Source organism: Lonchura striata, chromosome 28 (genome assembly GCF_046129695.1).
Source record: "Lonchura striata isolate bLonStr1 chromosome 28, bLonStr1.mat, whole genome shotgun sequence".
NCBI classification, from domain to species: domain Eukaryota; kingdom Metazoa; phylum Chordata; class Aves; order Passeriformes; family Estrildidae; genus Lonchura; species Lonchura striata.
Genome location: NC_134630.1, coordinates 4,409,887 through 4,437,594, shown reverse-complemented (window position 1 = coordinate 4,437,594; position 27,708 = coordinate 4,409,887). Strand labels below are relative to the sequence as shown.

At 46.9% G+C, this 27,708-nt stretch overlaps 1 protein-coding gene across 2 annotated transcripts; it reads right to left on the bottom strand.

Moving 5' to 3' along the window:
• Positions 1-184: 184 nt before the first annotated feature.
• PTBP1 (polypyrimidine tract binding protein 1) lies at positions 185-27,620 on the bottom strand. Of its 2 annotated transcripts, XM_021540103.2 has the most exons (15): positions 27,511-27,620; positions 23,694-23,724; positions 14,092-14,170; positions 13,402-13,574; positions 12,306-12,452; positions 11,211-11,381; positions 10,384-10,494; positions 9,916-10,090; positions 8,616-8,690; positions 7,249-7,394; positions 4,714-4,747; positions 4,112-4,204; positions 3,608-3,824; positions 3,319-3,396; positions 185-3,009 (listed from the first exon to the last, which is right to left on the bottom strand). In XM_021540103.2, exons 1-15 carry the CDS (start codon positions 27,516-27,518, stop codon positions 2,877-2,879), a joined length of 1,671 nt encoding a protein of 556 aa, XP_021395778.1. In that variant the 5' UTR covers positions 27,519-27,620; the 3' UTR covers positions 185-2,876. The 2 variants fall into 2 exon arrangements, with proteins under 2 accessions (XP_021395778.1, XP_021395779.1); XM_021540104.2 differs by lacking the exon at positions 23,694-23,724 and having other exon boundaries at positions 27,511-27,605.
• Between the last annotated feature and the right edge of the window lie 88 nt (positions 27,621-27,708).

Here is a 27,708-nt window from a genome sequence, read left to right as displayed (position 1 = left end):
CTTGGGGCTCCAGCCTGGCACGGAGGGGCCGATGCCATCCCACGGCTCCACGGAGACAGGGACACCCACTGCCAGCCCAGAGTGTGTGAAAAGTCAAAGTTAAATAAAATGAGGCAGCTGGAATTACATGAGAAGGAAAAATCAGAAGCAAAACAGGCACAATAAAGAGGAGGAAGATCAGGAGTGAAGGATACAGAAGAATTTATTGAAAGCACAAGTACAGACTGGGCACCAACTGCTTCTACAATCTCAACAGGAAATAATGGAGCTACAGAAAGGTACAAAGGTTGTTATAAAATAGTTTTAATTTCATTTCATTTTGCATTACAAACATTCTTTGAAAGAGGCAATGGAATTCTGATGGTGTGTACACTTCCCCTCCCCACCCACCTTCCACAATACTGAACCTGGAATTGCTGTTATCAAAATATACAATACATCTGGTCACCATAAAAAACTGGGTTTTGCTGCCCCTCATGTCTTACAACAGGTATAAAAAAATTATAAATATGTACACCCTTAGTTACTCACATTCTTTACATGCAAACACAGGATCCAAAGAGAGCACCCGCCGTGCTGGGGGCCTGGTCACCCCAAATCCATCTGTGATTTCCATGGGACACCCAGAGGGTCCCGGCCGGGGCCCGGCCCCGGGAGCCTCCCCAGCGCTGGGGAGGGCGATGGGGGGCACTGACCAGTCACCCCAGTGCTGCTGGGCTGGGTCCCCTGTGGGAGGTGTTTCACTAGGGAGGGGACAAATCACAGAGACCCCCGGCTGTGCCCTCCTGCAGGATGCTGGCAGGGCCTTGGGGAGCTTTGCAGGGACAGATCCCTGGCTCCAGCACAGCTCACCCAGATTTAGAGGTACCCAAGAGCAGCTGGGGTGATGCTGTCAGCGGGGGTCTTGCCCTCCTTGGGGGTACCCAGCACACCACAGCACCAGGCAGACCCTCACTCGGACCTCACATGCTTCTCCAGCATAATTCATATCCTTGAGAGTCCAGGGAGGAACTACAGAAAGTTAAGACTTTTCCAAACACTCAGTGCTAGGCAAGTCAAGAGCTCCCACACCAAGCAAGGAAATCAGAACTTGCAACACTAAGACAATTAAAAAACAAACTTTGGTCCACAATTTGCAGAAAAACCCTGAAAAAAAGTACAAGATTCTTGTTATTTTTGCATCCGAACAGGTTGCAGGTTAGAGGGAAATGTAAGGCAACATCGGATCACACGGAATAGAAGGCAGAATGGCCCGGGAAAGAGTTGTAAGCCAGAAGAAAAATAAAAATTGTTGTATCATTGGGAAAAACTGATCTGCTGCATTCTACTTTTAATAAATTCCCTTCCTAGAACAACATCTGGGCTTATAGGTTCAAAAGGTAAAAAAAATCTTTAGCCTGGGTCCTTTTCCTTCTATTTCTGAGCTGTTTGTGCTCATTCTCTCACACCCTCGGCTCTGCTCATCCTCAGCCACGACCTCAGCCTGGAAACTACTCCTGCCCTACAGCTTCAATTACAAAACAAAGAAAATAAAGTACAGTATACACGGGTAATACCACAAAGGAGTAAATTTAGATTACGTTTATACCATCTTATCATTCTATAAAAGGTACTTAAAACTATTTCTTTTGCATATAAAGAGATTAGAATATTTGGTCAACTGGAAATATTGCTAGGCACAGAGGACAGCAACGGCATCAAAGTATAATACAAGGATTCAAACAAAAGCTCAAATGCTGAAGACATGCTCTAAGAACGACGGCGGAGCTACAGCAGCCTCGTTAATCTCCAATTAGGGGCACAAAGGTACCTCTTGCAGGTACCTTTCTAATTGTGGGGTATCCAAGGATTCTCCAAATCCTAGCCAAGCATTTAGGTATATACACACACAATTTTGACAAACTCGGATTCATCTTCACAAGTGTCCCACAGCGGCTCTTTTGTCCCTCGCCAATGCTCTGTGAGGGCAGAGCCCGTGGGCTTGCTCCTGACACTGGAATGTGATTTGGCCTTGGGAATGCTCCCCCACCCAGACCTTAGCTCAGCCACAAAGGCTCTCAGGTAACTCCCACCTGAGCTTACAGGTGGCAATGACCCACGAGCAGACTGGGAAGTGGCACAGGGCACACGTGGAGATCGAGACACGCACAGGGCAGCGGGGAACGACTGCCCTGAGTCACAGCCCAAAAATTTCCTTTTTATTCACTTTGCCAGCTCCCCCGGCTGATCGTCAGCCAGAGCCGCTCCCCCCCTCAGCTCTGCCCATCCCCTCCCTGCAGCTCGGATGTTTTCCCCAAAGAAATTGAAAGTTTAAGGCACAGGACAGCAGGTGCACAGGTAAGGTGGGATCAACGCAACCGAGTGTTGTGCTGGGCAGGTTGGGAGCTCCTGGTCACCACAATCCTGACTCCAAGGCGCTACAGTGAATTCACACAGTGGTTTTAAGGTCTTTCAAGGCATGGATGGGTAAGGAAATTAAAAAAAGGCATCAATGTGAAACCTGATTAAACTTGTTGGGATCTGCTTTTTGGGGGAGGAGGAGCAGGAGGGGAGGGGAATTTCCCAGAGCAGGTTCCATAGTGTAAACTTGAACTTGTGATTTTTTTTATTGGAACAGTCAAGATTGTTACCCATCACCGCAAGGTTAGCAAGAGGAATTCATTTTCTTTTTTTTTTTAAAAACCGGTAAACTGATTTCTCTTTAAAAAAATAAAATCTCTGGTCTTTTAAGGTCACTTCAGCTGCATTTTAAAGTGGCTTTTTTTTTTTTTTCTGGAATGATGGAAGTTGAAACCCTGGTGTTCAGCCTTTTAATGTCAAGGCTGAACCCCAGAGGTTTTAAGTCAAGTCCATTTTTACTCAGGCCTTCCCAAGCTCTAAATGGTGGACTTGGAGAAGGACACACGCAGGTGATGGTTCTCCCCCAGGTCATGATTGTGGAGGTCAATGAGGGACTGAATGGCTTCTTCCACAGAGCCCATCTGGATCAAAGCCATTTTACGGTCCTTCCTGACAAGACACAAGTTTCAGGCATGTTTAATTCCATTGCAGAAGCTTCCCTAACTTGATCCAAGTTCTCCCATCCAGCAGAGAATGACAAGCCCCCCAGGTACCTCACTCTTTAGAGGAGTATCTCTGTGGCAAGCACATGCAGCCCTACTTGCTCATTCAGTGCTCAACCCAAGGTTACTCAGGAATTCTTTACTCCACAGTCACACACTGCTCACCTTTGAGCCTTTTGAGTGGAACCAAGTACTTCCACCCTTCCCATATGAAAACCCCGGAGTAAGAAGAGGACATAATACACACAACACTTACTGGAAGAATTTGAATCCTTTGACCATCCCACCATTGCTTGAAAATAACAACTTGAGGTCTTCTTCAGTTACTGAAGGTCTGAAACAAAGAATTTTCCAAGTCACAGATGTTGACAGACCAAGGGAATCTCAAAAAATGAATTTTCATGAGTTTTCTAAATTCCCTCCCAGCAGTCTCTTGGCATGGCAAGGAAATGGAACAGGGAGCTGGGTGAGCTCTCCTGACAGCAACACCGAGGCTGCCAACACTTCAATACCCAGCCACACAGGAACTCCCTGCAGATACTTACGGAATATTGGACAGATGAAGAGTGGCAGAAGGGGGAAAGATATTTTGGAAATTTTTGGAGCCTGGCTTCTTGAAACGATGTAGAGGAGAAGTCCCATAGTCCTTGGTCAGGCCGTGGTCCTCCTGGTTCTCACGGGGCAGCTGCACTGTCTGGTGCTTGGACAGCGTGATACGAATCGGCTTCCCGTGGAGCTTCTGCCCATTCAAGTGGCTCATGGCTGCAAGGGGAGGACACACCTGACTGCAGGGTACTTCAGTTTTGTCCAGACACAAATTCAAGGCCAGAATTTCACTGCTGTGGCAGACACCACACCCTGCAGGGTCCCTCTGCTTCACTGCTTCACTCTGCCTACTTCACTCTTGCACCCATGAGCCACCCCAGCCCCAGAGCTGCCCCAGTCACACCCCACAAGACCTGGATACATTTGGGTCTTCTGTTGGAAGAGAAGAAAGTGCCAAAAATACAGTTTTAACTATCCACAGAGTCTGACCCTGCCAAGCTTACCAAGCTGGGCCTGATTCCCATCGGCCATCTGAACCAGGGCATTATCTTTCTTATTAAATAAAATCTTCACCCTCTGCACATCACCATAGACTCCTTCAAAGAGGGAGGAAACAAGAACAGTCTTAGGCAGGGAAACAAAAAGTCTAATTCAACTTAACATCATCTAATCAATCCAACAGCAAAAACATCCATTCCCAACCAGAACTGATCTCATTCCAACCATGGCTACAATATTCTGCTCTAATTAAGGGAATTCTTATATAGCAGAATAATAATGGAACAATACATTAAAGAAAAGACATTGGGTTTCAGCAAAAAGCCAAAATCTTACTGCCAGAAGACTGGACAATTTTGCATGCTCTCACAATTTAAAACTCTTATCAAAGACATGCAAAGCAATAACCCATGCAGAACTGAACCAAAACCAAAAGCAAACTAAATTAAACAGCAAACTAAGTAAACAATGTAAAACCAAAATTATGCATTCAAAAAAAAAAAAAAGAAAAAAAAAGCAAACTGCAAACTGTACATTTCTGAAGTATCAAAAAGTAATCTCAAATAAATGAAAAACAAGGTAATAAAAAGTGTGAATAATAACATACCGAAAAGAATAAAGAGGCATTGGGGTGTAACTCTCTTTAGAGAACAGCAGAGCAAGGCAGCGGAGGGACAGGGAAGAGGTAAGGAATCGAAGGGGAGAGCGAGGTTGCACAAATCGTCCACAACGAGGAAGGGCAGAGTCCCCGCAGGAAATGGCGAAATTGGTTGATGGATGATGAAGTTTTCAAGATGGTTAATATTGAAGGGCAGGTTGGTTTCCGAAGAGCAGGGTTTGTTTTATTTTTTTTTTTTTTTTGGAAGGGGAATGTTTTTATTTTTTTGTTTCAAGCAACAACAGGAAGCAGAAGTACCGTGCAGTCAGTTGGCAAAGAAATTCCGGATCGGGGGAAGAAAAAAAATTCAGGGATGGGGAGAAAAGAAAAAAGTAGCAAAAAACACAGGTCAGTAAATACATAAGGAATATGTAGTGTTCCATCAGTCAGATTTATAGAATTCTACATACAATAACTTGCTTACAGAAACAGTTAATAGGTTTTACCTAGTGGAACACAATGATAAAGAAAAGGCATTTTTACTTCAGATATACAAAGGAGTAAGAGACAGTATTCCTCCAGAGTGACTTCAATAGGCTGCAATAACCAATTCAATAGCAATGGCATTCCCTAAAATTCAACTAAAAATATCTTCTCTGTTTACAATTACTGACTTCATGGACTAAGTCACAAACAGCTTCATTTGCTGCTTTGGGGTCAGGAACTGCAGAAAGCAATCCATGTCATAATACTTGGCTGGAAAGAAACAAGGAACATCCACCTTGGATATCAACCACTGCTTTAAACAAACAGATCATGTGGATGAGCAGCTGTACTGCCACAAATCCCACTCCAAGGTCTGCTGGAAACACTCAGATAAGGAGCTAGTACCTTGTTTGTAAAAGACTGTTCCCCTCCTGCTCTGTGGCCTGACCTCACCATGTAGAAACTCAAGGTGCTGGGTCACCACAAGCTGAAATGTGTGGACTGCTCCCACTCTTGTGGAAGAAAAAATGGAGCCATTTCAGCTCCCATGATTCCCACTCAGGAAAACCCCATGGCAGAGCAGTCACTCCAGGCAATACTGTCTCTTTACTAACTGGTTGTGGCACAGGTAAGTTTCTACAACACTGATTATACAGGCAGTGGAAAAAGTTTCATGTCTGTTAGTTCACAGCTTCAGTCCAAGTCCCAAAGTCTCTCTAGCCCAAAGACAAGCTGGATGGAGAGTGAAGAGCTCCTCAAAAAAAACCACAGGGCATGAAGTAACTGCTTGCTCCTGCCTAAACAGAGCTGTGAGAAATCTGAGAGGTGCAGCACAGCCCCTTGTCCTGCCACTACCATCCAGGCACCCAACAGCTTCCTGGGAACACACACGTGGAAGCATCACACCAGTCAGGTGTAATGACACCTGCAATTATCAGGGTACAACAAACCAGAGATGAGAGTCCCTGGAATGGCAGAGCAGTTCCCAGGCAGCATGAGCAGCAAATCCCAAAACTGTTCCACAGCCCCTGCTGTTATTTCATGCCCTGGAGAGAACAGCAATGACAGGTAAGAGCAGTCTGAAACATGATCCAATTGGTTCATCTTATTAGGAGTTAAAACATTTTGATCATTCATCACATCCAGGCTTCCCCTTTGATCCAAAGAGGTTTTGTGGTGACTCTGCCATCACTGGTAAGTTTTACAGCTTTGCAAAGTGCGCACAGTCCCACCAGTTACAGCTCCTCAGTAGAGCCTCATCACTCTGCTGGACACCAGAGGTTCTACACTTTCAATCCAACCAGATCCAGGGGCTGACTGAAGGAAAATTCAAGCCCCCCCATATCCAATTCCCTTATGGTGCTGTCTTTCATTAAACAAAGTTTTTGTTCAAATATTACTTGCATTATTTTTAGAGAAATCCAAATATTTCAACTCACTCAGTTAAGCAGAATTGAAAATGTAAACTGTGAGCTGTTAAAGGGTTTAGCTAAGGAAAAACTTCCAAGAATCCTGGAAGGGGGAAATGTGCAAGCACATGGCAGAGGAAATACTGCACAGGTACAAGGTCAAGCTAGCAGGGATCCAGACACTACACAGAAAGAGCAAAGATCAGCATGAAGCCTCTCTGTAGTTCTGAATTAATGTATTAAAAACTACAACATGCCAAAGAAAAGGAATGGACATGGCTATTCTGTGACCCAAATGACACTATTCCATGGGAATGGTGGGGAGACTCCACACAGAAGAGGGAGGAAGGGACAGGCACTGTAGTCTCTGGGGGACAAGAGCAGGCTGGCAGCATCCTTGGCTTTGAACCAAGGAAGAGCAATTTCAATCTGAGATGGACTTTCCCATTTCCCTTCAGCAACTAGAGTACTGCTCTGCCCTGCACCTGGGGCTGTCAGAGCACGGCAGCAGCTGCTCTAGTGGGGCCACTTCCTTTGGATACAGCAGGATTTCACTTTCAATGAATTTCAGCCCAATCCGTGTTCAGAAAGTGAAAGCAGAGATAACAGGAAGGAGAACAAAAAGAAGTAAAGTTAGGACTGCACTAACCTCTGGGATCAGATTGCTAACCAGCAGCACGGAGTGCCCTGTCCCAGACAGGCCGGGAATGGCAATCCGTCCTGCTGCAGCCGCCGCAGCTGCTGCTGGAATAGCCAAAGGAGCTAGTGCTCCAGGAACACTTGGAACTGTCAGGCCTGGAAATTAAAGAATATTAACCAGTAAAGAATTAACAGAACGTACTCTAGTGTATTTGCTGCACCAGAAGGGAGACCAGCACACTCTCTGAACCATGCAACATTCCCAAAAATGCCCATGTAATCCTAAGGGCAACAGGAGCCTCCGCTTCTGGTGCTGCAGGAAATGTTCTGGATTCTAAGAGGATTTGCTCTTGCAGTGCCTGGTGCTGAGCAGGTGCCTCAGCACTCTCGAGCGTGTTTCACAAGCAGCGGATGAGCACAAAGCCTCAGCTCTGCTGTGCAGGGCAGGTGTCACACACGGGGCGTGGGGAGGGTCTGTCCAACCAGGGCATGCACAACGTGCTCTCATCACGCATGCAACCACCAGGAACCCTGTGCCACCAGCACCCAGCTCTCCTGAGTGGCAACCACTGCAGCTGGATTGACAGGCATTCCTAGACAGCTCCAGTACCAGCTGGCACCTCCTGTACCAGCCCTTGAAGGGCAAGAGCTTTAGAGCTCAAGAAACAACTAGTCAATTCCATGGATTAATCCCCAAAACAGCACTTCTTGTTTCCTCAGTAGGGCTTGATGTTACCGAAACAGCAACACCTCAACAGCCCACTCTGCTTGTTTGTCATAAGCAAGGAAATTCCATCATGTTCCCAGAGAGCCAACATGGCTTGGAATGCTGAAAACCCCAGCAAGGCTTGTTTAGGCTGGCACTCCTGCAAGCATGTACAGCACCTCCAGTTTTCAGACTCTCAGCTACTTCTGGAAGCAGCAATCATCTGTTACCTACAGCATGAGCTGTGAACTTTTAAAGTTCACCTTAAATATCAGCTTTCTCAAAGTATTTAGGAAAAAAATTGACAGATTCCTTGCTTCTGACCACATTTACGACTGTCGAATAGAGGTCCCAATCTCTGTAATGACATGAGGAAATTCAAAGCACAAGAACTTGTACCTCCTCACCACTTCCCCAAATTATTACAAAATTTGCCTTTACTGTTCCTCCCATCCTGCTTTATGAATTTTCTTCCCCATCACCAGGACATTGCCTAGAGGTGCTGCAGCTGCACACAGCATTCCTAGACTGGATCACCATCCCTTCCATGTCTAAATGCCAGTATTTAGATTTACATGGTTAACCCAAACAAAACCATTTTGATTTAAAACATGGAGGTGGCTTCAGCTACAGAAAACCTACATAAAATTTCAACTTCCGAAATACAGTACCTGTAGCCTGAGGAATGGCAAAAGTAGGAGGAAAGCCAGCTCCAGCATATGGAGGAGAGATTATTCCTGGGGCACCTGGGAAAGACGGACACATTATAAAAAATGCTCAACAGCAGGAAAACTCTAAACTTCACAGAACAATGTAATATTCTGAGTTGGAAGAGACCAACAAGGATTATCAAGTCCAGGTCCTGGCTCTACACAGGACAGACCAAACAATCCCATTATGTGACAGAGTGTTGTCCAAATGCTTCTCTAACTCTGTCAGGCTTGGTGTTGTGACCACTGCCCTGGGAAGCCTGCTCAGTGCCCAGCCACTCTCTGGGTGAAGAACTTTTCCTTATATCTAATCTAAACTTAGCCAAAATGTCTTGATCTGTCCTTCAACAGAAGCATTTAGTTGAAAACTAAGCCATAAAACACAACCAGCAATTCAAAAATGCCTCTCGGGTAACAATGGACTTCCAGAGATCACCAAAACAATTCTTGGGCAAACACCAGGTGGCACCAGAGGCACCGACCACGGGATTTGGCACTAATCTGATCCTCAATGATCCCCAAATGTTCTGCCTCAGTTACACTCTATTCAAAGCATTTGACCAAATACACCAGGACGACAGCCCCTCCCCTTCTCCTGACACACTGTCCCAAACAACTGCTTGAGATTGCCCAAAAAATCACCAACAGGAATATAAGCAAAAATTCTATTTAATATTAAAACTACAAAGGACAACAGTTGGCAAAATTTGTTGTCAAGATTCACTCTAGTACTTAAAAGGACAACTAAGGCACAACGAGCAAAAGCAAGGAACAACAAAACCAAACAAAATCCAGGCAATCAAAACTGAAAGGAATTAAGTCTACCTAGGTGTGTGTGTGCAAAAACAGTGTAAACAATGATGGAAAGGAATGCTGCCTAAAGCTCAACACTGCAACTTAACAGTACTTCAACTTGACTTATATCTAAATTTAGAGCTTAACCATAACAATCTGTAAGAGAAATAACACTTCACAGCACTTAGCCTAAATTATAACTTGACCTAGCTTTCAGATTTGCTACAGTAAATATGAAAAGGGTATGCACGCAGACAGAAACAGTCAGTGCAAGATAAGGCACCTTTGGAAAAATATCCTTCAGAAAGAGCTGAGCCCAGGTGGTGTTTGCAAGGACAGGTCTAACAGGCACTTCTCAGAGCACAGTGAGAATGAAAAGAAGCCGGGGAGTGCAGGTGGGAGGGCTCACCACGACACACACACCCATGAGCTGGCTTTGTCCTGTTCCCACTTGCTGAACACTCACCAAAAGCAGCTGCCATGGTCTGGTCCAGAGTGGGCTGGCTGTCCCCAGAGGGCAGGTCTGGGCGGGTGTAGTCTCTGCTCTTGTCGTTATTGTACTTTACATTGAGACTTGTGAGCTTGGAGAAGTCAATGCGCAGCGTGCAGCAAGCGTTGTAGATGTTCTGTCCATCCAGAGACTGCAAGGAAACAAAACTAGTCCTCACCCAAATGCACTCAGACCAAGCTCACAGCAATTGCTCTCTGGAGAGGGAAGGTGTTGGGCCATCCCACAGCTCCACCTGAGAGCAGGTATCTCATGTGGAGACAGCTCTGCTTCATTCAGCCTCTCCAGCAGCCTCCAGCTCACATATGGGAACAATTCCCTCCCACTCTTGCTCTGTCCTTGGGGTAATGCTGGTGTCAGCCCACCCTGAGCTTGGATTAAACACGGCAAACCCAACTGAGAGTAATCCAGGTATGCAGCACTCACCAGTTTGGCATGCTGAGCACTCATAGGGTCAGCATATTGCAACAGGGCCTGAAACTGGTGATTCTTCGTGAATGTGATGATTTTCAAAACTGTACCAAATTTGGAAAAGATCTGCAAGATAATATTTGCGTATCTTGTTATGACATTTCCAGTACGATAATTTCATATTGATCTCTTATTACAAGCAGAAACAAAAGTCTTTTCAACCTGTCAGCTTTCAACTGCAGCACTGAAGGTTTTAAACCACACTGTGGGCATTGCTTGACTGGCATCATGGCATTGGCCGAGAACACACCAGAGTGGCTGAACTGCTGCTCCCTAAGTACAGGTTGTTTATTCTGGGTTATTGAACAGGAATATTCACAAAAACATTCAGGAACTCAACCTCTTCCAGAAATTTCAGGAATTCTTAAATGCAGTCAAGCCTGCAGTTTAAACATGAAGATAACATTAAGCAATCAAGCAGACAGAAGCAACTTTCCAAACTGGCCACTGCCTAAATAGCTCCTGGACACTGTATTTGTTTCCCTAGCCCCAGCAGAAGGATGAGGAGCAGCTACTTTTGCTAAAACATAAAGATAACCTGAAGAACTTTAATTGATCCAATAAAATGGACCAGGACTCAAATATTTGGAAATTAAAATCATGCAAGAGGTTAAAACTAGCAGCACTCCTGCAGGTGTATGGTCTCCAGGAGTCTGACAGCTCTGTCCAGAACTTGCACTGTACAAACACAAACCACAGACTTTTCAACTACACCAATGCACCGACTGATGCTACCCCTTCCTCCAGGACAACCTTCAAGCAGTTGTGGCGACATGTTTTACCTGGTGCAGAACATCTAGAGTGACAGGGTAGAAGAGATTCTCCACAATGATCCTCAGGACAGGGCTCTGGCCAGCCATCGCCATCCCTGCATCGACGGCCGCAGCCGTGGCGGCCAGCGCCACAGCCCCGGCCTGCACCTGGGTCACGGCTTGCAGAGCTGCTTGGGCACGCTGCAGGAGCAAAAAAAGCTGTTAGACCCACACTTCTGCTTCCAAAAAACACACAGTCAGCTCTCCTTGAGCTCCCTCTCTACAAACAGCCTGCTGGACTCAGCAGTGAGCAGAACAGCCAGGTGCAGCTCCAAAGGCTGGGGCACATTTGAGATAGTGCCCATAAAGACCACCCCAACCAGTAAGGGCAAGGCAAAAAATACCAACTAAATCAACTGTGCACTACCTATGCTATGGCAAAACCTTGCTCTGCATAACCTGCTGCAGCAATATTATCCCATTTTTTAGAAAAAGGGAAAACCAGAGATTTTCTGAATCCATCTCCAGAATCCTAGACAAGGTTACAAGACTGAAAGATTTATGCACATTTGCCACAGGGAGCCAGAAGTGAGAAGTGCCTGGGGGTTCTGCAGAGCCCCTTACCATACAGAACTCTCATGCTCCAGCTGTGAGAGGCACCCAACTGCAGTATTCCATCTGCACAGCACTGGCTGCTCTGATCCTGACTGGAATCAGCTCGAAAAGTGAGAGCAAAGGGGATGTACTGGCAGCCACCCAACAAAGAGCCACAACACTTGAACTTCTTTCCAGTGTTGCTGTCCCAAAAGGTTGCCAAAAGGGGCTGAGCTGAACTAGGAACTTCTTCCCCTCTGCAGAGCATGTGGTGCAGAGACCCTTGAGACCTGTTGCCACCTCAGGTGCTGCCACCTCAAAGCTGCACCTACCAGCACCAGGCTGTGCTCTACCACAGGTGAGTTCTGCCCCATCATGACTGCACTTGATAGAAATTTTTTAATCATTAGAAACAAACATCCTAAAGCACCAGATGTTACTTAAGTCCATAGATGTCAAGGCAGCAGCAGAGATCTGGCTATGTGTGTCCCCCTACTCCCCCTGGCATGACAATGCAGAGAACAAACTGACTGCTTGGTTTGGAGAGTTGTCTGTCTTCAGCTCCTTGTGGTTGGAGAACTGGATGTAGATGGGCTGGCTCCGGAGCACCGGAGTGACTGTGGTGTAGTAGTTCACCATGGTGTTGGCTGTCTCCTCCGTGTTCATCTCTATGAAAGCCTGGGAAGTGAAACCCAACACAGACATGTCACACCAGGACAGCACCAGGTCACCCTGAACCTCTGGCAGAGCCATAACAGGGTTGAGTTTTCACAACTGCATTTACACATGTGGTTTTGCACACAGAACTGTTTAAAATCCAACTAAGTAGAACAAATCAGGATCTTCCCTCTCCAAACTGATTTAATGCCAAGCTTCAGTCTCACCCTAAGATCTCCATGCTGTGTGAACTTAGATGTAAGTGTCTGCAGGAACATAAAAATAGAGCAACAATCCAGCCTCTTCACTTTTCTCCAGGGCAGGAAGCCCCTCCCATTGCTCCATACCCTTAGAGGCTTCTCTCCTTCAGAAGAGAAATGTAAAGGATTGTAGCAAGTCACTGCAGTAAGCACTTGCATGTAATCACACCATGCAATATATCAGAGGCACATTTTCATAATTAAGATTAAAGACAATATTTTAAGCAATTATTAAAGTTGGCTTGCTTTTTTACTCCTTAATTTGCAAGACAATTTTAGTTACCAAATTAGTGCACACCGCCTGCATTACCCAAGAGTATTTCAGCCATACCCAGCTCATTTACTAGATCTGTAAAGGTGTCCTCAATATGCCACGTTACACAGTGGTAACTCAGCTGTCAAGCAAGCCTGAGTGAAAAAGGCCAACTCATGGTACTGCTGTTCAAATAATTCCTGGCCTGCAATTTCCAAACCAGGCCTAACGCTAATTATAAGTGACAACCAGTAATTATGGACTGAGCTCCTTCTGCAGCCTGAAAGTGGTATTTTCTACAGCTCATGGGATAATCACAGTAAAGTACAATAGTAGCATGCAGAAGTTATTGCCTCGTAACACACGGCAGCTGTTTAAACAACTTGGAGTTGGTTTCCTGATGACAAACTTATCAAGCCTTTGACACAATCCATGCTTCCAGTTATGGAGACAATACCTGGTTTTTTCCTTTCAACATCAGAAGATTGGTGACCTTGCCAAAGGGTAAGCCCAAAGAAATGACCTCTGCCTCCGTGACGTCACTGGGGAGCTTGCGGACGTGGATTACTCGGGATGGGATCCCGGCACTTCTGTTATCTCCTTTGAACTTTTTGCTGTCGTTTCCATTAGCTGCAAGAGGCAAGAGTTACTGCTGGTGAGAAGGGTCTGGAAGAAGAAGCATGCATCTCCCACTGCTGACCCACAGGCTCTGCTCCCCAGCCATTTACTGCACTATTACAGAGAAATTCCATAGTCTAAGTTAACTTTAGTCTGAAGTTGGTTTTACTCTTTTTTCCCCCCAAATTACATGATGGGAGTGACACAGCCAAATGCCACTGCAATGGAATCAATTCTCCAGTGGCCATTTCCTAGTTTGTGTAAAGCACACACCCACCCACCCATATTTTTAGTGCAAGTCTGAGCCACTAAACCCCAATTGGTGCTTCATTCCTTTCCACCTGGCCTAGTGCAGACATTTATTATTATTATTATTATTATTATTATTATTATTATTATTCAGCACCATCCCATAAAAGGCCTAGTAAGTCCTAAAAATAAAGTGATTTTAAAATTATGACTAAGAAGGAAAATCCAGGCTTCCTTGCAGTATTTATAAATTGTTGTGCTTGTTTCCATGCAATATTACCTGCAGAAGGAGAGTTGCTGCTCATGATAAAGGGTCCGTTAGTAGTAACACAAGGAGAGAAAAGCTCCTCAGCTGCCCGCTGGAAGAGAACAGATGAGAGGTAAATGGACAGCATTTTACACAATTCTATCCAGGCACTCCTAAAGCACAACAACTGAGAAAGCTGGAGAGGAGTAGAACACAAGTGTAAGTGAAAACATACCGAGAGTGGGCAGTGAAGCTCACCTCCATGAATTAAATATCAGTCAGATCCAGTTTGGTAATGGAGCAGCACTATCCAGTATATCTTTTCTGCTCAGCATTAGGAATCTCAGGGCTGGAGTGTTGCTGAGTTGTGTGAAGCCACTACACATAGCACTGGCACCAACAGGCACCTTCTCCTGTCATACGTGGCAAAACAGGTTTCTGACTACTCCCATCCCACAGAATTTTCACTCTGAAGCTGCCAAAACTATTTGGGAATGACTTGGCAGTTATGAATCAAAACTGTGCATTTTGTGCCCCATTCCTGGAAGTGTTCATACCCAGGCTGGGCAGGGCTTGGAGCACCCTGACCTGGTAGTAGAAGGTACCGTCTGTAAAGTCACCTAAACCACTTCAACTGACCAGGACTGGTTCAACCCAAGTATTAAGATACAAAAAAAAAACTCTACTAAGGCAAAAGCAAACATGCCTATGAATGACTTCATAGCACAGTCTACACTTGCATACACATCTTACAATCAGCATGGCTTAATTTCAATTAAATTACACGGAAGATTTCAAATTCCATTGTAAACTGTGAGCAAACATGATACTACAGATCTAACACACAAGAGCACTTTATCATTTTTTACATTACTCTTCCACAGAGGCGCCACACCAAAAAGCTTTCATCCATAGAAAAAAGCTCAGGACTCATCCCTGCCTTTGCAGGGCCCACCCACCTCAATGGAAACGGACCCTGCTCCACAGCACAGCACCAGAAACCCTTATCTTCCACATGCCCTGTATCTGGTGGCACCTGCAGAAACAGGAGCTGTGCAACAACAAAAGCTCTGTGCACTCCCCCAGCAGACAGGCTGGGAAAGTAGGTCACTGAGAGCCCCAGAACACACAGTTACAGACACACGGTTTAGGTTTTTTTCTTTCCCCCTCAAATCTTGAATTTCTCGTTTGACTACTCACTGCCAGCTCTTCAAAGAGGCTTCAAGGACTTTGATGTCCTGAAGATGAGAATCAGGCCAGTTCCAAGCCAGGGCTCATGAGCTGCTGCTGGTCACCTGCAAGCACTGACCAGCTCCCACCACAGCTCTGGCCTGGGCTTCCTCCTCCTCACATGGTGCAGTCATTAGGAAAGGGCCTTTTAACAGCTGTTCTAATTAGCACTTCGATTCCTGAGTGCAGCAAGAGGCAAGCTGGGCTGGGAGGCTATTAGACTGTGATCCCATCCTTTGATGACTCAAATTAAGGCATAATTCGAAGGCTAGAAAAAATCCTCTGGTTTGCTGTTAGAACACCCTTGTGCCTGCACTGCTGCTGCCACTCCAGCTACGGCTTTCTGTGCCACAGCCTGGGATATACCTGGCAGCTACTGACAAGAGCCACTCGCCAAAGCACAGCCCTACCCACATAATCAGGTATTTCTGGCTTCATGAAGGCCTTTGCATCAGGCCTTAATGGAACTTGAATGTTTTAAAACATCTTCTTAAATATTAACTTGTAAAATTCTGTGCATACAGAACTCTTCCAGTACAAATTGCTGTCTCTGTGTAAACATAGTGGGCAGCTCCTGCAATCCATCATGGAAACACTGGGAGAATGAGCCACATATTTGGCTCTCATGGAGGCAACACTAAGAAACTATAAACTGGAAAAACAAGCATTTATACCATTATGGAAAGAACTTAGCTTTCCTAGTGGCTTGTCTAAAATACATATTTTCTTGTGTATTTGAGAACTTCCTCACAGGCAGGGATGACAAGAATATCACTGCAGCCAGGCTCCACATGTCTGTGTCTCTTTAAGGAGAGCAATTTCCAATCCACTCCCCTCTTATCTTGGAGACAGCCTGTGCTGCCCACTGCGACCAGAGCCGGGAGGCAGAGGGGGGATGATTGTTCAACATCAAAAGCAGCAGCAGTCAATTTGTAAGCTTCCCAGCTGGAAGTACATGCAAACGAGGAGGGAAGACTGCCATGGTTGGAAAAAGGCAGTTATTCCAAATTCTTTTCTCTATGCACAGAAGTTTAAAGATGGTACATGTAGTTATTCCCCACATCTCCCAGTGCAGGAATGGCTGCTGAAGTGTGAGAGGAGCAGACTCAGTGCCCCAAGGAGCCTCAGTGGTCACCCTGTGCTGCCATGCCCGTGCCTCCCCAGCACAAGGAAGTTGCATGAACCACGACTTTTCATCGGCGGGTGCTCTTCCTCCATTCCTGTTGGAGCTGATATCGGATAACCACAGGAAATAGTTTCATTTTTTAAAACTACCAAACTGGAGGCAAGCTGAAACCCAGTTCTCTATGACCATGCCCACAGTAATGAGCACTCAACAGCCTCCGTCAGCTCTCTGCCCTTATACTGCAGGGATCACCAGTCTCTTTCCAGACTCTTTTCTGTCTTTTCCTTCAGTACATGCTAGATACACTACAGAGATTCTTTAAAATCACGGTATAAATTCAAATGTTTCATACCAAGTACCCAAGTCAGTAGAGGCAGAGGAACCAAAGCAAGCCTGGTTGGTTGAACAGGTTTAAAAGAGCTTCTCACCAACAAGGCACCCACTGGGTATTTTGAATTATACTGGGAAAGACAGGAGAGAAGTTAATGATTCTGAAGTTTTTTATAATTTAATTTAAAATGGAAGAAACCCAGCCAAGGGCTGTGAGGGTGCTTGGCAATCACCTCTATCAACCCACAGCACTGCTCCTCTCCCTGTTGCACTCTCTATGAGTTGCTCCAGGAGACCCAGATGCACTTCAAGACAATTCTCCAACCCTGAGCTCCCATCCCTGCTCACAGAGCCACTAATTACACTGACATTTCTGCTCAGCCATTCTTTCACAGCTGGTATTTTTATGACAAGATTAACAGAAGCCACAGTGCATTCGCAGCACATCAAATTCCTCATTTGAACTAACAAATCTCCTCTTCCTGCTGACTGAAAACAACCACCACTTCTGGAGTTACACAGCCAGATCCTACCTAGAGCAGGGTAGGGCTGTTTCCACTACCCAAATCCCCAGTCAGCAGCACATTGGCACCAGGGAAACCCTACTGGGAGGGGTTTCCATGCCAGCAGCCTCCTCTGGCCTGATGCTCCTGGCTACACAAGGCCCCTTGCCCAAGCTGCACTAATTTAATCACACACCGTGCTCCAGGCAACCCTGCTGCCAACAATTCTCTCATTCTCTTTTCAGACTCGGGGAGAGGCAGGCTGCTGCAAGGTACAGTTTAACATTTGACATCTCCCCCAGTTGTATTTTTGACCACGCCCCAAACTCTAAGCCTCACCTTGTTTTAAAGTTTTAACAAGTAAAGCCTAAGAACTTTGGTCTGTATAGGCTCTTACTTAAAAAGCAACAGCTCATTCACATACACTACATACTCCTCACTGCCAGTAAGATTTTACCTGGCTTACAATACTTTGGAATGAAGCCAGAGATTCTCTCAGCTTCTATCAGCACACCTAGAAGTGCTACAGAAATTCCCAGCTGCCCTATACAATCCTTTATCTACTTAAGATCCAGCACTTATTTTAAATGGATTACAGTAAGTCAACTGCATCCCGCCTGTGCAAAAGGCTAGCAACAAACACAAACAAAACCACCATAAAAATACTCATTTCAAGTCAAACACATGATCAACTTTCAGGCTTTAGAAAGCAAAATTAAAGCAAAGGCAAAAAGACCACGTGGGAAGGAAGGGGACAATGACCAAAAAGGCCAGAAGCCACAGGCAGGTCAAGCTGAAGATCTACAAAAAGCTGTTTCTCTCCATGCTTCAGTGAGGAAGCCCTACAGAACAGCAGGACTGTCTCTAGATGTGGAGCACTATACACTGCTCTGACAGAGGTGGGATAGCAGTACTTTGAGAGGGAAAATGTAAATTTTGGAGGCTAGCAGGCCATCAGCTAACAGACACAGAAAGCAAAGCAGGGAACAGCAGCATCTGGAAACCCCCTCTGAAAATAAATCAAAAGAAAACTGTCCTGTAAGAAGCCAGAGCACATGGACATTGCTGTTCTTCACTTTCTCTACATTTGGAAAAATATTGTAGAGCCAATAAAAGGCCACTGTAATATTTTTTTTTTTTAAAATGAGTCGGACCACTGAGCTCACAAAAACCTTCTGATCAAAGAGGCAAGAAAATGCCTCTGAGCAGAGGAGGAGCAAGTGGCTCATCAGGGGCTGTCTGAGGTCAGTCCCAGAGGGATGCAGGAATGCTCTGATCCTTCAGTTCACAGCTCAAATCTCTGTGAAGAAACTATTAAGAGAAATCCAGTCTGATGACATCATCATCATCACACTCATGTTACATTCCAGCATTTTTTGCTGAGAGATTTGGGATTCAAGAATGGAACTAAATTTAAACTACTAGGAAGGATGCCAGTTTTCGTTGCCTTCCACCAAAGACTCATGTCCAGCACAGCTCACTTATATTTCCCCTCTATTCCCTTCTCCTACCTCCAGCACTCTTTAGTCACTTAAAGTACTGCGAAAAACATTCCAATTTGGGTCACAAACAAACTATGAGTCAACTTTTTTTGTGAAACACTTCTAAGAACACACACACACCTGCATCCCCAACATTCTCCAGGAAGCTGGGAGGTTAAGGCCAACACAAAGCAGCTTCAAGATTCCACAGTGTGATGCTGCCCCCGCTTCGGTGTCACTCACACACTGGACACACAATTTATCATTTGATCAGAACCAAAGCAGCTGGGATCAATTTAGTTCACTAAATTGTTCATGGCTGATGTACCAATTCAAACACAAGAACACATATAACATTAATCAAATTAAGTCCAACCCAGCAGTCAGCATATTCCATAGACAGTGGATCTGTGGCAGAGGCATCAGTCTATCTGGCAGGCACAGGGGACACTTATTTTCAACCCACGCTCTGCTCAGCCAACACCAGTCACCTGCCACTTCAGGCTTTTAAAACTGTTACAGCCTCCCTCTTGCCTGGACAAGATTGAGGCTGATATCCCTACAAAGCAGCCAATGGCAAAGCTCCCCACTGGGTTCCCCAGTGGCACACACACACTCCCAGCCCCTTTGAAGCTGGGTGAGACAGTCAGAGCATGGCATTTTCCTCACACAGTTCTGCTACAAGTGCCAGCACCATTTCTAGAGGCTACAGAGAGGCCCTGGAGTTCCTAAAAGCCACCAGACCCTCTAGTGCTGCACCTGCTCACCCTGTGTGCTTTGGCAATGAGCTCTATTAGAGCTCGAGCACACAGCAGCCTCACAGTAAAGCCGGATCCTCAACCCACTCATCTCTCAGCCCCTCCTAACTTTCTTTCTCAGTCGTTGCTACTATGGAGACACCCTGCGAAACAAACCTGCCCTTTGAGCAAATAAAAGGTGTGGCCAGTTTAAATAGCCCAAAATTCCTAAACTCCAAGAGCTGCAGCAATGCAGTCATGCTGGCTTGGTAGGGCAGCACACGCCCAGGCTTTATGATCCACCGCTCCCAAGCTGAAATTTAACTACTCAACCTTGAGTTTTCAAGTCATTGCCACGGAGCAGCAGAGAGGCCTTGGCAAAGCTCAACAGAAATCCTATCAGGGAAAAATAGTGCTGGATGAGTCACTCCAGGAACACAGAACTCATGGAAGGACACTTCTGTCCCATCTGTCGGGGGCCAGTGGACACAGGGGTCAGGCAGCACAACTGCACCTGAACTGTGGCTGTGCAGAGGCAGCACCACAAATGGGATGGCTCCAACACTGGCCCAGCTGGGCACAGCATTCACTGTGTTCTCACAGGAAGCTTGAAAGAGCTGTACCAGAGCCATGGGGAATGTGTAAACAAATCATACTTCCTCTTTTTGCTGATGTGAGAGGACCACAAATGCAGCACCAGCATACCTGCATTTTCTAGTACCTGACACAGATGTCAGAGACCAGAGCCCATCCCTATAACTTAAAAATATGCAGTTGAGTGAGTTCACATGTATTAAATATTCTCTTTTTCTTTTTTAATCGTCACAGATTGAAGTCAAAGCAGGCCTGAGGTTTAAATCCAGTTATTTTCTAAAACCATTTTATTAACAGATATATGCCTTGAAGACCCAGGTGCACAAAGCAGCATGCAGCACTCTCAGGTGAGATGGAGCTGTCTGGCACACCCAGGTGACCTGATGCCACCCAGCAGCCACTGCCATCCCTGTCCCCTGCCACCAACATGTGGTTCCCATGTGTGTTCCTGCCTGTTGGGGAGGCCACAAGAGCCAGCTTGTTGCAGCCTCTAACTAAAACCATAGGAGGGGACTGGAATTTCCTCACAACATTCTTGGCCCACTGCCTGAAGCCATAATTACTGTTCCCATGGCAAAGATCCTGGCTTCACCACAAATCACTTCTATGCAGTCAGCCTGTATCACACTCCAGCAAAGCCTGTTTTAAAAATTAACTTCTCAAACACCACACAACTGTACTTTTGGTTTCTGGAAGGGAAATCTTTCAAGCAGAGTTGGACTCAGCCAAGAAAGTATGGGGATTATTCAGCACCTAAACTATTTTGAGACTTTTCCAGTCACCAAAATGCAATTTCACTTAAAGAACAGCGACGTGTCACAGTTCATCCTCTCCCTAGTCCTGCTCAGAGTGTGAAGGAACAGTGATATGCAGGGAAATCAAACAAACGGCAAGGAGACACAACAGAGTAAGACCTTGATCAGACTATTTGCAAGAGGCAACTGCAGGGTCAAAGAGCACCTCAGAGCTCAAACACCACGCCACCATCTTAGGGCCATACTTTCTTCCTTTTCAGACAGCAGTGAAGTTATGGGAAGAAGTAAGTCTTAGATCATGTGTTTCTGATCTGCAGGACATTCCAGAAGGCTGTGCATCAGGAATCCCCACACTAGAATGGCAATGAGCTTCCTAAACAAATTTGCACACTTTAAACTAAGGAGCCTGGAATGGCTACTACAATTACACCTAATTAAAAACAAGACCATTGGGCAGTACAGTACTCAGAAGAGTAAGCCCTTGGAACACCTGGGGGCTTCATACGTTAAAAAAACTAAATTTAATTAAGACCTCAGAAAAAATTTTAAGTGGGTGGAAATACTCTTGATATGTAAATTAAGGATGTGAGAATTTTTTAAAAAGACAGCAGTCTGCCTTTTAAAGCAGTAATGTTGAGCAAACTGAAAAAAACTTTCATGAAGTCTTCAACTTTCAAGTTAAGCTCAGCACTCACAGCAAGAAGCCACTGGGTGTTTGCTGTGACACATTGCTCAGCAGTGGTTTGAGTCACAGGCACTTTTCCTACTTGTCTGAGCCAGCTTTGGGACATTCCAGTCACAGTATCTGACCATGGACAAGGTTACTGGAGGCTCAGGAGCATGTCACTGAGCATGTCACGAGCTGACAGATTCTGGGGACCATCATCTTTCAACACCCAAATTCCTACCTTCTGTGCACATACACATCAAGAATGAGTAAATTTACACCTCAGATTAAAAACAATTTTCCAGCTCTGATCTGCATGTGTGATTTGGTAGTTCAGCCAGGAAGCTCTCATGAGCACAGGTGACAGAATGAACACCTGAGTCTGTGCTGGATCCCAGAGCAGGGGAAGCTGTCTGATGTGGCAGAGGATGGGAGCACAGGAGAAGCTTCACTTCGCTCTCGGATGTGCACAGACTCCAATTTACCTACAGAAACTCACGACATGTTACACCCAAGCACTAAGGAAGGGAATCCTATTACAAGAGCTACACCTGCATATTCAATGACTTAAACACAATCAGATAACGTGGCTACAGCAAAAATCAGTTGAAAGCTTACCTTTACCAAGATGATTCAGCTTTCCTCCTTGCTTCTGCCACTCTTTATATTCAACTTTCTTTAAACCCACCTCATCTGACTTGACAAGAAACCTCATGTTCCATTCACAGTTTAGTCTCTCACCCCTCCCTACCTGTTGTCTGGCCAGCACAGCTGTGGGTACAATGCTGTCCCATGCCAGAGCTGAAGGCACTCAGAGAGAGGATTGCTCCCAGACCTCATCTGACTGCAACCAGGGTCTGGAATCCCCCCCCAGATGGGTACAATGAGGCAGGCAATCCCACAACTCAAAATTCCAAGCTTCACTGAGATCTACAACTACAGTTTCAGAAGCTTCCTGGTTTAGTTATGTAAAACCACGTTTAAAAGTTACAAATTACACATTGTTAAAAACCAGGGGACCTTAACCAACATTAACCACTTTCCCAGCAGACATTCTATCACACTGCTCTAGGGATGCCGTGGTCCACCTTTCATAATGGCTATGAACTATTAACCAACCTTACTGTCCAGGCTCAAGCCTCTCCTCCTCGCATCCGATGGCAAACTGAGCTCCTTGCATCAGTCAGCATTTTTACTTGAAGCAGACACTATCATTAATTCAAATTTGAGATTCCTGCAGGAGGAAAAGTAGGAGCGACCTTTTCCCCACAGCTGTTAAGAGCCCCTTCAGACCCCCAAAGCACTGCCAGGCTCCCTGTGCTTAACACAGCTCATTGTGTACCTCCAACAGAAAGCTCTGCTGGTCAGCAGCACTTTCTGTGTGATGCTCTGTAGGGCTGCTGGTGCCCCCAGTGCACCAGCTCTGCTCCACTCAGTCCCATCCAAAGGCATCACTTCCCTGGCCCTTTTGAGTGGTCACTCGTGGCTCTCGGTCACTGCCTCCCCATGTGCTACTCAGCCACATCAACACAGCCAGCACACACACAGGGCTGAGTTCACTGCAGTCCTGACCCCAGAGTTACAACACTGGCCAAACCAAAGCCTAACCCCTCAGTCCACTCTGGCCTTGCACGTTCCAGCGTTTCATGGCACCAGTGCTGATCCCATGAACGTGACGCCTGTTGCCACCCACGGCCGATAAGGAGCCTCCTGTCAGCACTTTGAGTTTAGGGCTAAGGCTGCCCTTTCCAAACCTGAGAGTAGAAGGGCAAAGGTCATATTTACCGTACCCACATGAGATAAAAATCAGCTGCTAAACCCTCCCTTTTGTGGCAGAAGGATTTTTGACATATAACTGAGCAGTTAGGAATTCACACAAACAAAGGAAATGGAGTTCTCCAAAGGAAAAGGACCAGTTTCTTCATGGAGAAGCATTGTCTAGCACACAAGTAACAAGCATGGCTTGACATTTTAGCAAGGGAAAGGGCTGTTTCCAAGTGCAATAAAGTTGATCATCAATGCCTAAAGGACAAGGGCTAAATGCTGAGCCATAAGTTTTAAATGCACATGAAACTGAATTACCTTCTGGTTAAAACCCATTTATGTGGTACCAGAAATAACCCTTTACAGCTGAAGATCTACATTTGGTGAGGCTAAAACCAGGTCAGATGCTGAGCAGTGTAAAAAGAGAGAAAAAGTGAGAAGTGCCTACCTTTGTACCAACTGTTATATCTTGGACAATGCTGTAGAAAAAAGAAAGAAAAGGATTAAAAAAGTTAGATAGGTTTGCCACAAAAATCCAGCATAGTTTACAGTAGTAAGAAAAAAGCAAGTCAAAGTGCACAGTTGTCTTTGCAGGTGAGCCAAGGACAGTTTATACAAGGGAAAAAATATTAGATGGTGATGGTGGAGACCCAAGACCCAGCAGTGCCAGAAAACTGCAGCTCTCCCACTCCCTACAGCAGCACCTGCTCCTCCTGCAAGGGCAGGGGGTGGGTGTGAACCCCCCTGAGCCCAGCAACGTGACCTCAACTCTGACCACACCAAGAGGAAAAGCATCACGAGTCAGCTCTGTCACCAACATCCCCTTCTGAGGTTCCTGTCCCCGACAGCCACAGAGCCCTGGTCAGGCTCTAGCACGGCTGAGACCAACACCAGAGCTCTGGTGGTCCCAGGGACAGAGCCCACTGTGTCCCAGCAGAGAAGGAGCCAGGGCTCACAGCAGCCCTCAAGCCACCCCAGCACTGCCAGAGCAGAGCCAGACCAACAGAGTGCCCAGAGTTCAAGGCAATTCCAGCCTGGGGTACACCCTACATGGGATTCCTCTATCAATTCTACAAATAAACCCCAGTTATTAAATTCTACCTTAGACACTTAAGCCTCCTAAAATGAAGACTTTCTGATTAACTAAGATGAAAAAGAGCACCATGCAGCACTGAACACTCTACACCACAACACACACCTCCTTACAGCAATGTCCACCAATGCGGTCAGAATGGCTTGCCTACAGCCTGGCATGTTGGACTCAGGTGATCTTCCAGAGCCTTAGAGCATCTCCATGTTACTGTTTCATGGGAGTGCTCCCGACAGCTTAAGAATTTAGTTATACCCTTGCACTGGTGATTTTTTTTTTTTTTTTTGGTAATAAATGTCAACCCCCTGCAAAGCAGCAACACAAAATGTAGAGTAGAAAGGAGCTCTTTGGACTGCCATGGACACAGCCCTGCCTGGTTCAACTCCTCAAAGAGCTGACTGTAATTCCAGAGCACAGGATGCAGCAGTGGCCAGCTGACTGACCTGCAGCAGCTCCACAGAGCAGGGGGACACCCAGGAGGTAGGGCAGTCCTTCTCGAAGCACCAATAAGAAAGCTGAAGTACTCAAGTACAACTCTACATGGTGATTTAATGTGAGAAAACTTGTTCTTGCTTGCCTCCCCTCCTGCAGCAATCCATAACTTGCACCGAAGTCCTGTCCCGATCTTCTAGGCCGCTCGAGTGTCCCCAGAAGTGCAGCCCCAGCAGGAGCCAGCTCAGCTCCTCACACTTCCTTTTCCCCACAACCTGCCGTGTCATCATAACCCAGCTCTGCAGCTGGAGCCACAGCCCGGGCCAACGGCTGCTGCGGGAAGCCACGCGATAGCTCCGCATTTTCCAGGGAAGTCCTGGGAGAGGCCGAGCCCGACACCGCTGCACGGCCCCGGCGCTGGTCACCCGCCGGGCAGATGGGCTGGCTGCACTCGAGGTCAGCTCTAATGAACTAATGAAACCCATCTGCATGGAGCACTTCAAGGAACCAGCATCCCTAAACACAGCACACATTCCACAGCTAACACATAAACACTAATCCAGGCATTTCCAGAACCTGAAAAAAAAACTACTGCCAACAAAGCACAGTGAGAACAGGGATTGCCCCACATTTCCCAAACTCCCGAACTTACCCCAGAGCAGTTTCTCCCACTTCCTGTTCCTCCTGTGGGCCTCTCACACAGGAAATGTTTTACAGAAAGTCCCTTAGCAGGGGATGGCATTTAGAAGTATGCAACAGGAAGAGTAATTTTATTTGCCAAGAGCTATCGATTCCTGGGATATTGTTGTAACCCACTTGATAACTCATTTCACATGAAACAAGCTTAAACAGTATTTCAAAATCTTTATTCAAGAAATGTGCAACGTATTTCCAGTTCACACACCCCCTCAGTAAATTATCCCAAACTTCCTTCTGTCCTGCACATCAGCCTTCAGCAGGAGATTAAAACTCAGTTCCAAAAGAAGAGGCAATAAAGCCTTTCATAAAAATTATTTTTCCCGTGGAAAAATGGGATAATTCCTATGTAATAAGAGGAAAAATTAAGCAGCACCAGTAAAACCTCCAGGTCATTTTCCATAGCAGGATTGCCCATAAGGACTCCTCGCATGTTTTAACAAAGCAACTTATTCAAAGGGGATAATTTAGGCACAGCTCAGGATCACTTTTGGGAGAAGGAGATGGGAGCAGCCTTGAGCCAGGGGCCACTCGCTGCCAACTCAGCAAGAACCTAAAACTGTTTTCCGAAGCAGCTTTTGAAGTTTTAGTAAGAGTCAGGAGACACTTTTACAGGGAAAACGGATCCTGCACCAGGATCTCCAAAAGATGAGGGGCAACGAAGTGTCATGTGTTACACTACAACTTCTACATTTAAATAGCAACTACTTTAACACGCACAAAACATCTGCCTTCCCTGAAACTACAGCTGATAACAAACCGATTTTTGCCACTAGAATGTGTGATCTCATGTGCTGAGAATTTGTTGAGTTTGTTGGATTTTTTTTTTTTTTAATAGTATCATTCAACACGGTGAGCAACTAGTTAAAAGCAGCAGAGCGATCCTGGACTGCTAAAATTGTAAGATACAGTACTTTTATGGGTTTTAAGATGAAAACAACACTGAGACGCCACCTTTTCAGCGTGTAAAAAAGCCCAGACATGTGACTACGCCCAGACCAGTGTTCTGAGGCAGAAAGCGAGAAGGCACTAATTTGGGCTTCCCGTACTTACGGCTCTGGGAAAACAAACTGCTTACTCGGAGGCCTTTAGAAATACTTTAACTACTGCGCGCTAGAAGAAACAAAAAACCACATCACTAAAAAAAAAAATCCCCACGCCAGACAGGAGAAAAGAAGAGCGGAGAGCTCGTTTTCGAGAGAGATCCCCTGATAAAACACCCGCTTCAGAGCGAACTCTGCCGCAGAGAGGCCCCGCCGGGCGGTGGTTAGAGAAGAATCGACGGTGCCTAAGATAAAAGTTGAGCTCTGGAAACTCCCCGAGTCCCGGCGTGCGGAGGGAAGTTTTCCTTCCCGGAGTTGCGCGGGACAACGGGACCGGGGCCGGGCTGTACCTGCGGCGCTCAGGTGAGGAGGCGAAGGAACCCTGCCCGCTCTCCTCCTCCTCCTCCCCCCTTGCCAAACTTTGGGCGAGCGAGAACCGGTCACAAAAGGAGCCCAGCGAGAGCCCCCCCGCCCCCGCCCGCGGAAGCGCCAGACAATGGCAGCGAGCGCGGCCGTGAATCACCGCCCGCCGCCCGCCAGGTGCGCCCGCCCCGCCCGCTCCACCCCCGCGCCCCCCACCCGCCCCCGCGGCGCGCCCGGACCGCCGCTCCCGGATGAGCCCCGACGGGTCCCCGGGAGCGCCGCCAAGCCGGCAGCCCCAGCGCTCCCCTCGGCCGGGACCCCCGCGGCCCCTCCGGGCGGGACCCCCGAGCTCTCCCCGGCCGGGACCCGCGGTGCGGTGGAGCGCACGCGGGGCGGCTCGCACGAGGCGGCGCACACCGGGGCTGCCCGCGTTTCCCCCGCCGCCCGTGGGGAGCAGTCCGGGCAAGGGGGGGGCGGCCCCCACACGAGAACCCCCCCCGCCCGCCCTGGCCGCGCCCGTGGGCTCCCACAGGTATCGCCCCAACTCCCGGCGCGGGTACTCGACCCGGGCGCGCCCGCAAGCACGGGAGGGGCCCGGCAGCGCCCCTCGCGGCCCCGGCGCGGCGCCGGGCGGGACTCACCCGTCCATTGCACACGGAGACGACCCGTCGGGAGCGGAGTGGAGGCGCCGCAATAGCGGGATGAGCGAGACCGCTCCGTGTTATAGACTCACAAAATGGCGGCGCCGCCCGGCCCGCCTCGCCCGCGCCGGCGCTCCATTGGCCGGCGGAGCTGTCACCCTGACGGGAGGGCGGGACCACCCGCCTCCCGGGGTTGGC

Coding starts and splice junctions, on each gene's coding strand:
- PTBP1 (XM_021540103.2), bottom strand. Junction 4,748..7,248: donor TTAGCAATCTGATCCCAGAG/GTTAGTGCAGTC, acceptor TGTTCTCTAAAG/AGAGTTACACCCCAATGCCT. Junction 4,205..4,713: donor ATGCCTCTTTATTCTTTTCG/GTATGTTATTAT, acceptor CCCTCTTTGAAG/GAGTCTATGGTGATGTGCAG.